Source organism: Gymnodraco acuticeps, unplaced genomic scaffold (genome assembly GCF_902827175.1).
Source record: "Gymnodraco acuticeps unplaced genomic scaffold, fGymAcu1.1, whole genome shotgun sequence".
Lineage (NCBI taxonomy): Eukaryota > Metazoa > Chordata > Actinopteri > Perciformes > Bathydraconidae > Gymnodraco > Gymnodraco acuticeps.
In genome coordinates this window covers 284170-297924 of record NW_022990501.1, presented here as the reverse complement: position 1 = coordinate 297924, position 13755 = coordinate 284170, and the positions used below count along the sequence as shown (strand labels likewise).

Genomic DNA, 13755 nt, shown 5'->3' with positions numbered 1-13755 from the left:
TCAATTGAAACTGGCCATTTCTATTGATGGCAATGTAACGGCTCAATACTTTCCAAATAGACACTCCTGACTTCATTCAGAGAGTGCTGGCGATCTGTGGGGGGAGAGAGCTGCAGCCTATCACAGTGCTTGCTTTTTATTGGACGATTGAGTTCACCAAAGCTTTCAGCTCACTCACAGACACAAATCATAACGAGTCATTGTTTTCTCAGGTTTTTCTTTTTAATGAAAGAGCCAGTTCCAGTGTGTTTTCTAGAAATGAACATAGAGAACAACTTCACAATCCAGCCATCAGGTTTTGTACAGCACACTTTAGGATGCTATTATGGTAACATTATCATATTCAGCTATAACCAACAAAAGAGAAGACAATACAGCAGTTGAATCACTTGATGGGGAAAGCATCAGTCATGTCACCAACATAGAAACCTTATAACTCAGAGCAGCTGTGAGTCAAACATGTATAAATGGAAGAGAAAGAACATGTTTGTCTAGAGCGGATCCTCAAACCTCTTTATGAAGCTATAGTGTGTCTATGTATTGCACAACTGTTCTGCCTGAATGGGAGTTTGACGTCATGCCAACAGAGTGTGTTCACATGTAAACCAATAATCAATTCCCACACACCCCTTTTCTTGACATCCTTCTAACTGCATATGCTACTGCTCTCTAAACGTATACATGTAATTCTTCTCTAGGGATGCATTTAAGGCCTGTGTATATTTGAGATTATAATCTTTACACTGGCTGCTAGATTATTTGAAGGTAGGCCTACTTTAAGTAAAGCTCCTCTTGAAGTTTTGCATATTTATTTGTGCTACAAGATGAGTTATAGATGTATGTTTTTGGGGCTTATTTGTCTCAGATCGGCATCAGATTTTCAAAGTTGGTAGTGTCTAAAGCCACAAGCAAATAGTTTGTTAACAAAAATCAATTAGATCCAATCAATTCTAAATAAAGTGTTTCACAGGCTTTGACTTTAAGTAGTTTACCTTAAAAGCAAACATACAAAAGACCCCTAATACTTATTTCTAGTAGCCCATGGATGTTTCTATCTTTGTCTGTAGGCTACAACTGACATTGAATTATTGTAGTTCAGTATTTATTTTGTCAACCAATTTTTTTTTGTAAGTATAGGCTACTTGACATCACATCATGAGACCAACTACATGTATTGTGAGCTAATGGCTTTTTTTTGCCAATCATACCAAGAAATTACTGTAAAAAAACAATGACAAGCAGTTTTAGCTTACAATCAACTGAAATCTTGCAACTGAAATGCGCGAGAGAGAACATGCAGATTTGTATCACAAGTGTGTTATTCATTGCAGCAACATTCACTTGACAGAAAAATATGTCTGTAATGAAGTTTTTGTATGTCTTAAGAATGTGTGTAGGTCTGAAAAAAGACTATGTACAGCCATGCTAGCTAGCTTAAGAAAAACGGTCAGCAACCTAACATGTTAGTTAGCAGTGATAGTGCTAGCATGTTTGTTACATCTTAACCGGTGCATGTGATCAATTGCCTAGCATGTTTATTTAAAATCCTAATTTAGTAACAGGATGCTAATATTAGCAAATTAGCACTAAACACTAAGGCGTATTTGAATGGCATTAGCAGGTATTGAGTCATACACCATTTTGACTTGCAGATTGCACTAGATGAAGAAGAAGTAGGGGAATTACATTCATTTAAATATTCTCTGGTGGATGAATGTGTGAACACAATTCCATGGCATCTATCAAATAGTTTAAACTCTGCACGTAACAACGCCACATTTGACATAGCAACATGAGATACAAAAATGCATCTTGCTTCAGTTGCAGGATTCCTGTTTTAACCCAACTACTTTTAAATGTTCAACTCCTGATTTCTTCAGAGGACATCATCTAGATTGTGTCAAATACATACATACAGAGCCTAATTAAATATTCCTATGGTTGTTTTCTCGTATAGGCCTACTGTAACTACGGTCAATACCTTGACAACAAATTCTGCCAAAATGGTTGCAGAAAAAGCAACATCACAGTTATATTGACAGGAAGCAATGAGTTAGGCTTTTTTTGTAACTGCTACATTATACTCTCTCTTTTCTTTTATCATGCTTGTAAAGGAAGACCCTCAGGGACAGCTACAGATTTAAACACACTGCAGCGAGGCAGCACAATAATAAAGCCTGGAAAGAACTGGAAGAAAACATTTGATCAAGGGTGCCTCTGTATCGGAGCCCACTTTGTAACACCTTTAGCGATATTCACCACTAACATGACTTACAAAATAAAAGTATTTGTGATATAGCAGCATTGTATTAGTCACAGTGCACCTCGAAGAATTATGAAGAGTATAATCGGTACATGAAGGTAAAAACATTGTCTAGATACAAGGACCAGTTACTACAATATGAAAATATTACATTTGCTTAAGAGAAACAATCCATCATGAAAAGGAAGAGCATCACAGGTTGGATAGATAACAGGAGTTTTTGGGTCTCTGGAGGAAGGCCGGGCGGGGGGTGAAACAGCACAGCATTACTATGATAGTCATACCTGAAGAGTTCTTACCCCGTTAGGAAGGAAGGAGGTGATCTGCTTTTTTCTTTTTCTTGAATCGTCTCATCAGCGTCAGTCCTATGAGTTAATATCCTTGAATTCAATATTTGGTACAGGAATGTACACAATGTTTTAAAAATGAGCAGTAAAGTACAAACAGGAATAATTAAGCAATGCACGGATATACAATGTCCTCAAAACCTTATCATACACACTGTTCGAGAGCAGAACACAAACTGATTTTTTTTCTTCACACACAAACACTCAAGGAGAGACTGGCCCTTCAGTTTATTTGAATTAAAGAGAAAACGTTTCCTTAGATGTGTCTCTCGAGAACAAGCGTCTGAGGTCAGCACTGACTCGACTGCACAGCAAGTCCATTCAGGGTAGAATGAATTGCTACAACAGCCATTTTGCATATAAAGTCTGTATAAAAATCAAGGAGCAATAGCAACAGGCCCTCTTCAAGGTTAATAACACACCTACTGTGAGCTTATAGCTGGAGAGACCGGAGGAAGAAACGTTGAAGTCTCTCCAGCTGAAATAAAGGCGAGAGGTAAAAACAGGAATACGGTATGTTGACCCACGGTAACGGAGGTCTGATAACAGTGAAACTGTAATACTGCAAATGCACAGTTGGAAGATGGCATTCTGTCCAAACAGCCTTTCATACAAAACAAAGATTCATGTAAAAAAAAACAACTGTAAAAGCACAATTACAGTAACTGTGTTAACCTAACATGATGAGGTTTTGATTGTAGAAAAATATATGGCCAATATCAAAGTCACTTAAACAGAAAATAAATCCCAACAAGCACAATTCAGGGTCATTTTACAAAGTCTTATCTATAATGACACCACAGCAGGACCAGATTACACACAAGGCTAAACTGAAGGCATTTTGGTTGTAGAAACTTGGGACAGGGCATTTTGTTCAAATCTGGAAAAGGTGTATACATTTAGATTTAGTCACGTATCCACATACTGATTTATATTTGTTTGGGTTTTTATGAACATATGAGTGGGACCTTTTCTCTTTAATCGAATGTGTTAGATTTAATCAATAATGTATCCGTGACAAATCCTGCACAACCATGTATTTCCTCTGTCTAACTGAAGAGAAAACAAATAAATACAAAATAAGAACAACTCACAACACCTGAACTCTTTTTCACAACAATTGATGCTAGCAAAACACTTTTTTTTTCAAATTCTTAAGTCCTAAATGACTTTAAATATTTACAGCATCTTTGAAGAATGTGTTAATATGGCATCAGTTTAGAAAATGTGCAAAGCAATTGTCATCCTTAGCTACCAGATTAGTCAACACCAGTTCTCCACCGTTCACTTATTCTTTACATGGCGTGAATACATGGATATAGTATAGAATTCCTAACGGGAAGCTAGGAAAAGCTGCAGTTTGTATCATACTTTTTCACAGCCCTGCATCTAAAGTCTCAATCTGCCAAAGATTTCTAACTACTTTCACATCAACTATGTTCAGTGTTTTAACCACACTATTGACTGTGCAGACTGGATACACAGGACTTCTAAAGGTAAATACATCTGTATTGAATGGGAATCAGACCTCGACCATTATAATACAGTTCACAGCGAGTCCACCTACTCTAATAAAACCACGCTTCATAATAAAAGTCATGCATCGTATGGGGGAACAGCTAAGGATTTCAGTAAGGACAGTAAGACAAAAGAAGTAACAGACATCAACCAATCAGCTACCAGACATCACCATCTCTGAAAAACAGTGATGTCATTATACTCATTCACAAAGGTTTTAAATCACTAATAAGTAGATTTGGCATTTCAAGTGTTCATGACTTGGGTATGGTGTAGCCTTAATACTATACACTTTCTAAATGATTACTTGGTTGAAAATCCTTTTCTGGTACTGTAGGAAAATTAACACTTTTCAAAATAAAAGCTTTTAGTTTTCACCAAAACTATAATCCAAATGTTCCCGACCACACAAGTTAAGCAGGATGTTACATGTTGCATCTTAACTGTTAACTCCAACCAATTTAAAACACCATGTGCTTTGTATATTAAGAGCAATATCTGTCCGTGCACCATGACAGGACTGTTTCACGCCAGTTATATAATAAATAAAATATTGCAATTCTCTAATGAATTAAACTCAAAATAAATACTGCACAGTTGGACAAGGTCTGTTATTTTAAATCAGATCACTACAGCTGGACAAAAGGAACCAATCCACACCTCCGTTCAAATATACTGCAATAATACTGCATACAGAAACCTCTGGAAGTACTGTTGCATTGGGGTTTCAGCTTTTGCAGTAAATGTATTTATGATCAGCATATTTTTGTGTAATAACCTGTATTCAATCAAATATTAACACTGTTTTATCATCACTCTGACCCTGTGAGTGCACAGCATCATTTAAATCTTGCAGTCCTTTTTCTTTGCTAACAAACAGGCCACTTCACTGGAATACATTTACACATTTCCCTTTTTATCCATTTTATCCATTTTGCTACAAGTTGCCTAGGTTAATGCTACTCTTGTTTCTGCTCGGTCCATGCCGCTCTATTGCACAGTTTCCAAATATAAAAAAACACAATTATATGAACCAAACATTTGTGACATTTCAGTAGGTCATAAAGAAACAAACGCATCAAAGGTAAAGTGCATTGTTATGACCTGTGTTTGGCTACATGTGGTGGGAACATCAGAGTGGTGATGTTCATGAAGTATGGTCTTGTTTGCGTACCTGCTTTGCATGCATTTGAGATTAATGCCAACAAAATAATTGCATTTCTGTGTGTGGTTGTGAATGTAAACAATGGGAACAAAAATGAGGAGAAGACAAAAAGAAGTGAGATATCTGATGTCAGGTCTATACAAAATATTGGCACGTCATCTTATAAACAGTGTGCTGGATGATGATCATGTCTAAGAATGACCACTTACATGTAGCATCCAGTCTTTTGTATCACAGTATTAAAAGTGCACAAATTGCCACCATTTCCCAATTGTAATATTTCTCAGCATGTCTCTCTTCTACAATGTGCTGCACTTTTTCTTTGATGCTCATCCATTCCACTTTAATGTCTTCTTTACCTGAAGGTACCGGACACGCTCCTGACCCCTGACCTGCCTCACACCTGAGTCTCCACGCCGCTAAGTTTAGGCATCAGGATACGAGGAGTCACCCCGGAGTTGAGGTCCCTCTCGAACTCCAAAAGCTGGCCCATGAAGTTGAGATTCGGGGACACCACGGGACGACGGCTCCGCACGTATTTGTAGGCATCTGTCATTGTCATGAGGGTGTGCTTCATAAGGTAAGCGATGGCGATGGTTGCAGAACGGGACACGCCTGCCTGGCAGTGGACCAACACTCCCTGTCCACTCTGATATGCCTCCTCTGTGGATGAGACGACAAGAGCGATGAGCTCAATTAAAAAAACGGCTTAACACTGTGAGCATGGGAATATAGAAGGTATCGTTACTCATTAAAACGTACAACTTACAGATAAAGAAGCCTATAAGAAATATATCCTAAAACATGTAATTAAGCCAGTTAATCACCAACATTTAATATGTTACCATGCATGTTTATATATTTAAAACATCCCTGACTACTAAAATCTTGTCTAGTCTGATAAGTCACCATCCATCGCAAAATGGTGATGTAGCATTTTGCCAAAGGATTGCTTTATTTATATTCTGTTTATAGTGCACTGTTAATAACTGGGTTTCTTTAGCAGCAAATAATTGCTGTAGAAAGTTACAGCTAATGCAAGCTGAACATTTCCTTCCATTTTATTTTATTCTAAACAAAAGTTCTGCCAGTCAATAAAGTAACTTGTCTGAAGACGAGTCTCTACTAACGCAGTGTGAGAGGATATCAACTGTGGATATGAAAAGATGATCACATTGAATTTAGATTATTTTTCTTTTTGAAATTGTCACTGAAAAAGACTCAAAGACAAGACAAATGCAATCGGACGTGGGACTCACCAATGAATTCGAAAACCTCCTCAAAGTATTGTCGAAGGTTTTGCTTGCTGTTATCGGTGGCAGGCAGCCTCTTGTAGCGCAGTCCAGACTTGACATGGTAGAGCGGCAGGTGTGTGGTCACGTTGACCACGTAGCCGATGTTGAGGCGCAGCAGCAGGTCCAGGTCCTGGGCGTCTCTCTCGTTCCCCAGAAACAGGAAGGGTAAGATGGGACTGATCACCGCATTCTCCGCATCGGGACTCATCGCGGTCTCATCGGACAGAGAGGCAGGCAAGGAAGATGAGAGCGGTAGAGAAAGGTGCACTGAAGGAAGAAGAGACAGAGAAAAAGGTTTTGTAACGTGGTCTGCCGAGACAAGTCATGACAAGAATAATACGGCGAGAAACTAACAAATAACACTCAAAGTTACCAACTCAATAATTGAAAGGTGTGATATTCGTCTGAACACTAACGAGCAGTATTTATTTATTTTTTTAAGAGGTCTGGCCATTATCACTTGTTTTGACTTAAATTAAATAACTTCAAAGATGCTGGATGTTACCAAATGTGGATGCAACAGCAGAAAGAACTGCAATATATTTAACACGCTGAGGGAACAGGATCGGAATTATGACAGCATATTCCAAGCAAAGCCAGGCACTACTCTTACTTAAAAAGCTAATTAACAGGGATTTTTTGATTGACATATTCAGCATAAATGGGGGGAAACTGCTAAATAACAGTCAACATGAACCAACTTTATGTCAGTGATTGAGTTGCTTAATAGCAATTATGAATTAGTACCATTTGCACTTGAATCGTGAGATATTCTTACTTCTGTTGTTCTCCTCGTCCTGCTCTCTGTTCAGAGAGTTGAGGGCCAGGTGAAGCGAGTGAGCCGTGGGCAGCGAATGTCCTCCATCCCTGTCGCTCTGCCAGGGCCTCGGTTTGATGAGTGTGCTAGGGGCGGACGGAGGGGGCGAAAAGGACACTGGTGACGGCGGAGAGGCGGAGCGTGGAGAGGGGGAACGTCGATATGCTGCATCTCCGTCTTGCTCAGCTTCTACATCTTCAGCTTTATTCAGGAGCCTCTTAAGCGAGTTCCGGCCTTCGTCATAACTAGGTCCTGACCTGCGGCCCATAAAATCTAAAGCAGCCATTTTCCCCTGCTGAAGACGTCGTCGGCCAGCGCGGTCTGTAAGATGAGAATGCGCGTATTCCTGGAGGTTTTGACAGTCCAGGATGGCGAGGCCTTTTCCGTTGCTACCGTCCTGGGCCTGGGTTGCGCAGGTGTTCCCGAGTTCTGCTCCCATCCCGGCACAGTGATTCTTCTGGGCCTTAGAATGGGTCATCTTCTTGACCAGTTCATCAGGCCAAATAGTACGCACGCTGTAGTCGTCGTCGTCATCGGCTTGGAACGCACCTGCCGGATGAGCCGCTCTCCCCGGGGGTTTGCCTCTGCGAGGGTTAAACGTCACCACTATGGGGTCGCTGCTGCAGTAGCTGCAGGTGGAGCTGCCTGTCTGAGAGGCTTTGGGGTTGCAGCCTGTGACGCAGCTCTGTATCGCCCGGAGAGGGGCCGAAGAGGACAGCGGGGTACAGGGCAGACATCCCCCTACCAGTTTTTTGCGAAGGATAGCAGGACTCTCGAAGTTTCCGCCCTCTCCAGAGCAGGAGGCACAGCGGAGAGGCTTGAACAGGCTTGTCCGGCAGTCGGACACAGTGCTGTTAGAAGAGGAGGTGTTGGAGGTGGAGGTGGTGGAGAGACACCCCCCCAGATTTCTCAGGCCCATTTCTTTGCTTCCTCTCTTCACTGCTCCAGCATTATGAACACAGGAGAATGATGTGGACGTGCTTCCTCCCCCTTGTTGGCAGCTTGCAGTGTGTCCCTTACAACCTCTGCATTTTACCAACCTCCAGCAGCCACAACTGAATGGGCGGGTGCAGTCGATTGTGCAGGTATGGTCAGGGCTGGGGAAGCCTCCGACGTTGGAGGTGCAGGGGGAGAGGGGTAGACCATGAAGAAGGTGAGAGCGGAGGTCCTTGGTGTGGGAAGGGTGCGGCTGGCTGACTTGCTGAAAGGAGACTGGGGCATGGGTGGGTTGGGAGGGAGGGGGGTGACGGGTAGTTGGAGTTTAGTATGGCAGCATGGGGCACAGGGACGGAGTTTTGGTGGTAGGGCAAACTGTGGCTTTGATGGACAGTTCCCAGTTTGGAACTCTTCTTGTGACCTAGAGAGGGAAACTCCTGGTCTCTGTTAGGGAAACTCGTGTTCTCCTTCTCACTCCTGAACCTTCGCTGCTGTGCCTGAGCTGGGACGAATTGTAGGATGCCTCCAGGGGAAGTTGACAGCTGACTGTGGCGACTTTGCTGTGACTTGTGTTCGGCACCACCTGGCCTCCCTGCTGTTCCAGTTCTTCTCTCACATTGTCCTTGATCTATCTGGGACGAGGCACATTTTCCTCTGCTCCCCTTTGCACCTCCGCTGCGCTCTAAAGAGTTGCTGTTTCCTCCTCCCTGTCCTCCTTTGTCCACCGTCACCCTGATATCAATAGTATGTGTGTGGGAGGGCAGTCGTGGGCCGAGAGTTACTGTCCCATTGCTATGGCAGTGACTAGAGATGTGGCTGACATCTGCTGGGACGACCGGTTGATCGATCTTGAATTTGGGCACACGAGCGGATCTGCGCTTGCATTCCCGAGTCAGAGATTTGCAGGCTGGTGGATAGAAATGGGAATGCGAAGGGTGGAGATGAGGAGCGTGTCCATTGGAGGAAGCTGATATTTGAGATGAGTGCTGCGGGATGGTTTGTGGGGAAGCCTCACAAAGGGTTAGGTTTTTGGGGCGCTGGATGACCACTATGCGCTCATCAAGAGGAAGGGGAGGCATCTGGGTTTGTGCAAAGCTGTCCAATGAAGACAGAGAGAGAAACAGAAAGGGAAAAATTAGGAAACGATTGTAATTCACAACAATTTATATAATATACACACTGGAAATGTGGTACACTTTACATTCCATCAGTTTAGATAAAACTGAAAAATGAACAGACATCCAGCTATTCAATATTAATATAATAGAGTGCATAATTTGGAGTATAGTTGTGCTTTGTATTAATATAGTACATCACACTTTTGTGTAATTGAATGTAAAAAGTGAATTATTTGTGAAATGTAAAGTAAAACCCCAAATCCACCACAACACATTTTTTTGTGTTTTGCAAAATGTCCTCATATCTTGGATGTCTTTCGCAAAACACATAACTACAAAAAACAACTAAACACAACAAATACCACCAACGGCAACAATATTGCATTTCAATATTATTTCCTCTCACAACCGCAAATGAAAGGAGAATTTATATAAAGAGAAAACCCACTGAGGTGCATGTCTGATTTGAATGGATAACACTGTAAATCATTACGTTTGCCAATCCATTTCAACATGCACATCAAAATCTGTAAACTGCTTATACCAGGGCCCTTTACCCGGCTTTAATGCTCAACTTTATTTGTAGGACTCTGACTGTCAAATTTCAACAGTTTCCCAGTAATATCATTACTAGGTACAAGAGTGTGTACCTGTTTGCTGTTAGCAGCACATAATCCCAGCTAATCCTGATGGCACTGCCGCTTTTAAAAGCTCTGCCACGAAAGCTGAAAATGAGCTGCAACAACCTTCATCACTGAGTTGCCTTTCTTAAAAAGACACATAAGATAATAAGTTAAGTCATGGCTGTTAGGAAAAGAAGGTTAATATACTTTACAACATGAACTGAACAGTGCATGTTTGCTGATCTTGATGTTTTAAAAACAACAAGCCTGTATATTAAAATGTTACTGTGATACAGTTAAGCCCTTAACATTGACAGTGTTTTACATTGCTGCATTTGCACTTAAAAACAACCCACTGCCTCTCTAAAGTAGCTTTTGGCTCAGTGGGATTCTTCACTGTGAAGACTGTTTAATGCAGGAGAACTAAAATGCTTGCTGCTCCCAGCCATCTGTTTATCCTGCCTCTGGAAAAAACTAAATTAACCAAATCCTTTGGGCCAATTAGAAATGAGCATTTTTGTCCAGGCCTTGGTATAAACAGAAGATCGCAACACACACAATAATATAACTCAGCTAGAGAGAAAGCTGTCTCACCATGACACAGCAAAAAGAGATGAACTGAATGTAGTTAATAAATATGCACTTTGTAATACAATAATTGTATAATTTAATTGCCTTTATGATTAATGTCTTTAATAACAGGTAACTACTAAGACTTTAGACTTTACATTTTTTGATTAATTCGGTACATTCATTATAAAGCTGCTCTCAAACGTTAAGTGGAAAAATTGCTATCGTTAATGCAAAAAAATCCTCCTCCTGGTTCACACACTGCTAAAAACAATCAATCTGAGATGTTCAGTGCACCCAACAGTCGTTTGGTTGATGAAGTGCTTTAATTTGGTTTTTGCCGACCTACTGCTATGGCTGCAGGGTGGCTATACAAATGGAATGGCAGGATGTTAGCATGCTAATCCCTGTTGAGAAACAGTAATGTCATGCTTTTGTTGATGTGAACTGTTGACATCAAATAGTCCATTGTCTCCAGCTCCATTACATTGGATGGAGATGGACGTTTCTAATACAAATCAAACGCAGCACATTTGCATGGCAAGATACCATGAGTATAAGTAAAAAAAAAAAAAGTAGTTTATGTTGTGATTTAAATAAAGTTACAATCTACAAAATATCACATAACATTGTTTGGATTTTGCCACCAAATAAACACACTTGTAATTGCATTAAACTTCAGGGTGGATTTAAATGTTTAAAGACTAGTCATATTTATTGAGAATCTCCCAGGGAGTTGAAGACCAAAACAACTGGGAGGAACCATAGACTGTGGGAGGAACAGATACTGAGGACAACACTGGCTGACAGATACAAAGTACAGACACTGTACACCATTGACTACAGGGGGTGACGGTACATGTCAAAATAATCTGGGGATGCCTTCAGTCCCAGCACAACACACAGATACCGACCCATGGAGAACCACATTCCAGTGTCCCCGTGCTTACATCCTCGCACAGAGTATGGTGATGGTATCCTCATCTTTTTTTCCTTTTTCAGCTTTGCCTGTGGTGGAGGGGGTGGGGGTTACATTGACCCAGTTTTATCATGGTGGAAGTCACTATCACTCTGATCACTTTTCTCTCACACACTGTAAACTGCAGGCTGGCTAGTGGCCTTTTCACTCACTCACTCACAGCTTCAGCAGACAGTAAAGGCCACACAGAGAGAAGGGAAACACAATAACAAGAGAGGAGCCTTTTTGAATTTTCACTGCCACATGTTGACATAATAACTCATAAGTTTAAGACAAGGCTGAAAGCATTACACCATCTGATGAGCTATGGCGACGGTACACTTTTCTGTGTTGGCAGCATACAGTCAGTACAACATGTTTAAATGAGGAACAAAAATACAAACATTACAATGATTATCTTAATCTGAGAAATCCTTTTGTTTTGACATTTCTTCTAATGTTTTTATGGTTAACTGTCTGGTGCATGTATCTACTTGTGCTAGGACTGCATCCGTACTTTTTACTCTGTTATTGTAGTATGCTTTTACAGGCAGAATAATTAACTAGTTTAGATTAGGACATCAGAAAATATAATTTATGACACATAAATATGTAGTGTCTGGTTGGGGGAACTTGTATTATTTCAGTTGTCAATTGTGAAAGTAGAATTGGGAATACAGGAGTTTTTCATTGATGTATTTTTAAACAATGCCCATTTTCAAAATACATGTTATTCCTCTGGTTTAAGACGGTCCTCAAATATTAGTCATCTCACAAAACTCTCACTCAAATCCACAATCTTAAAGGTGTTAGAGATGTTTTGATATATAAAAGGTTGGGACTTCTTCATAGACAATGAACTGTAAAAGATGTTACAGGTGAGCAGCCAGGGGTTTTACTGAGAACACGTCAAAGCAAAAAGCTCACTTGGGTATTAAACAATGAGTAAAGCATTGTGTGGATCCAAACAAATCAGTCTCCATTGATTGTCAATGGAGCAGCTCTAGACCTTATACTTGATGACATCACACGTTTGAGACTTACTTCTCTTGTTTCCAGCTTTGAGAGAGAGTAGCTCATTGTGAAGAAGAAGCTTTCATCACAGTTGGCATAGGGGCATGGTAAAAGGCACACTGAGGGAAACACATTAATAACTTAGCTGGACATTGATCAAATAAAACCCAAGTCATTGTTTGTTCAAGACAGATTCATTTGAAGTCATATATAACTAACCCTAACCCTTTGCTCAATCAGTGGAAACACCTGTGCTCAATTGGAGCATGGGTGGCAATTTTCTTCCAAGTGTAAAAATGTTATTGTTTAAGGCTTTTGTAGTCAGAAATATAGAATATGTTGACCTATTTGATTTATTGTGTTTAAATAATTTGCCTTACATTTATTTTGAATATGTTTGTAGATAAGAATAACATTAATTAAGGGTATAAATAGTGGATTGTCCTATGGGGAGGGGCTTAACATATATAAACCTCTGGCCACAAGTGTTTTGAGGTTAGTCTGACTGTAGCTGTAGAGCAGAGAGGTACCAGTTATATGTCCTCGACCTGTACGTATATATTGAGGTTTGCTTTCTGTAGATCCTTGTTACTTGGTGTTTTTTCAGCATTTTCTCTGTTAATAAAAGCACCTAAGGATACATTTTTTTGTGACTCTAGCCATCTTATTTAATTCCTAGTTTTTTCATCTACCCTTTTTGTAACATATGGTGTCAGAAGTGGGATGGCCAGTCGCAAAAATGGACGCATTCTTAAGAAACGAACTGGACTACGCTCAGCGAAAACCTTTTATGACGAAGGATGAGGAGTGGGACACAGCTGTGTCGTCAGAGGAAGAAGGAATATCAATTGGTTTTGAAGCACAAGGGGCAAAACCGTCATCAAGAAGCCAATTCTCATTCTCCACCAACAGCGCCTTGTGCTGCCCTCCTCGTTGATGTAGCAGTTCCATGGCCATGGAGGACATGACGCTCTTCTCATCAGCCAGTGTCCTCCTCAGGTCCTGATTATTTCCCGCCTCCTGTTGGAGCTCGCTCTCCAGCTTGCCACTGGCGGTTTTCACAGACACCAGCTTAGACACTAGGAACTTAAGGGCACACTCTGCCTTTTCCAGTTTACTGTGATGCCGTTT

At 40.7% G+C, this 13755-nt stretch overlaps 1 protein-coding gene across 1 annotated transcript; it reads right to left on the bottom strand.

Moving 5' to 3' along the window:
• Positions 1–209: 209 nt before the first annotated feature.
• On the bottom strand, positions 210–8434 carry si:dkey-175m17.7 (dual specificity protein phosphatase 10). Its single transcript, XM_034226598.1, has 3 exons — positions 7367–8434; positions 6553–6855; positions 210–5956 (listed from the first exon to the last, which is right to left on the bottom strand). Exons 1-3 carry the CDS (start codon positions 8322–8324, stop codon positions 5691–5693), a joined length of 1527 nt encoding a protein of 508 aa, XP_034082489.1. The 5' UTR covers positions 8325–8434; the 3' UTR covers positions 210–5690.
• Positions 8435–13755: the final 5321 nt, after the last annotated feature.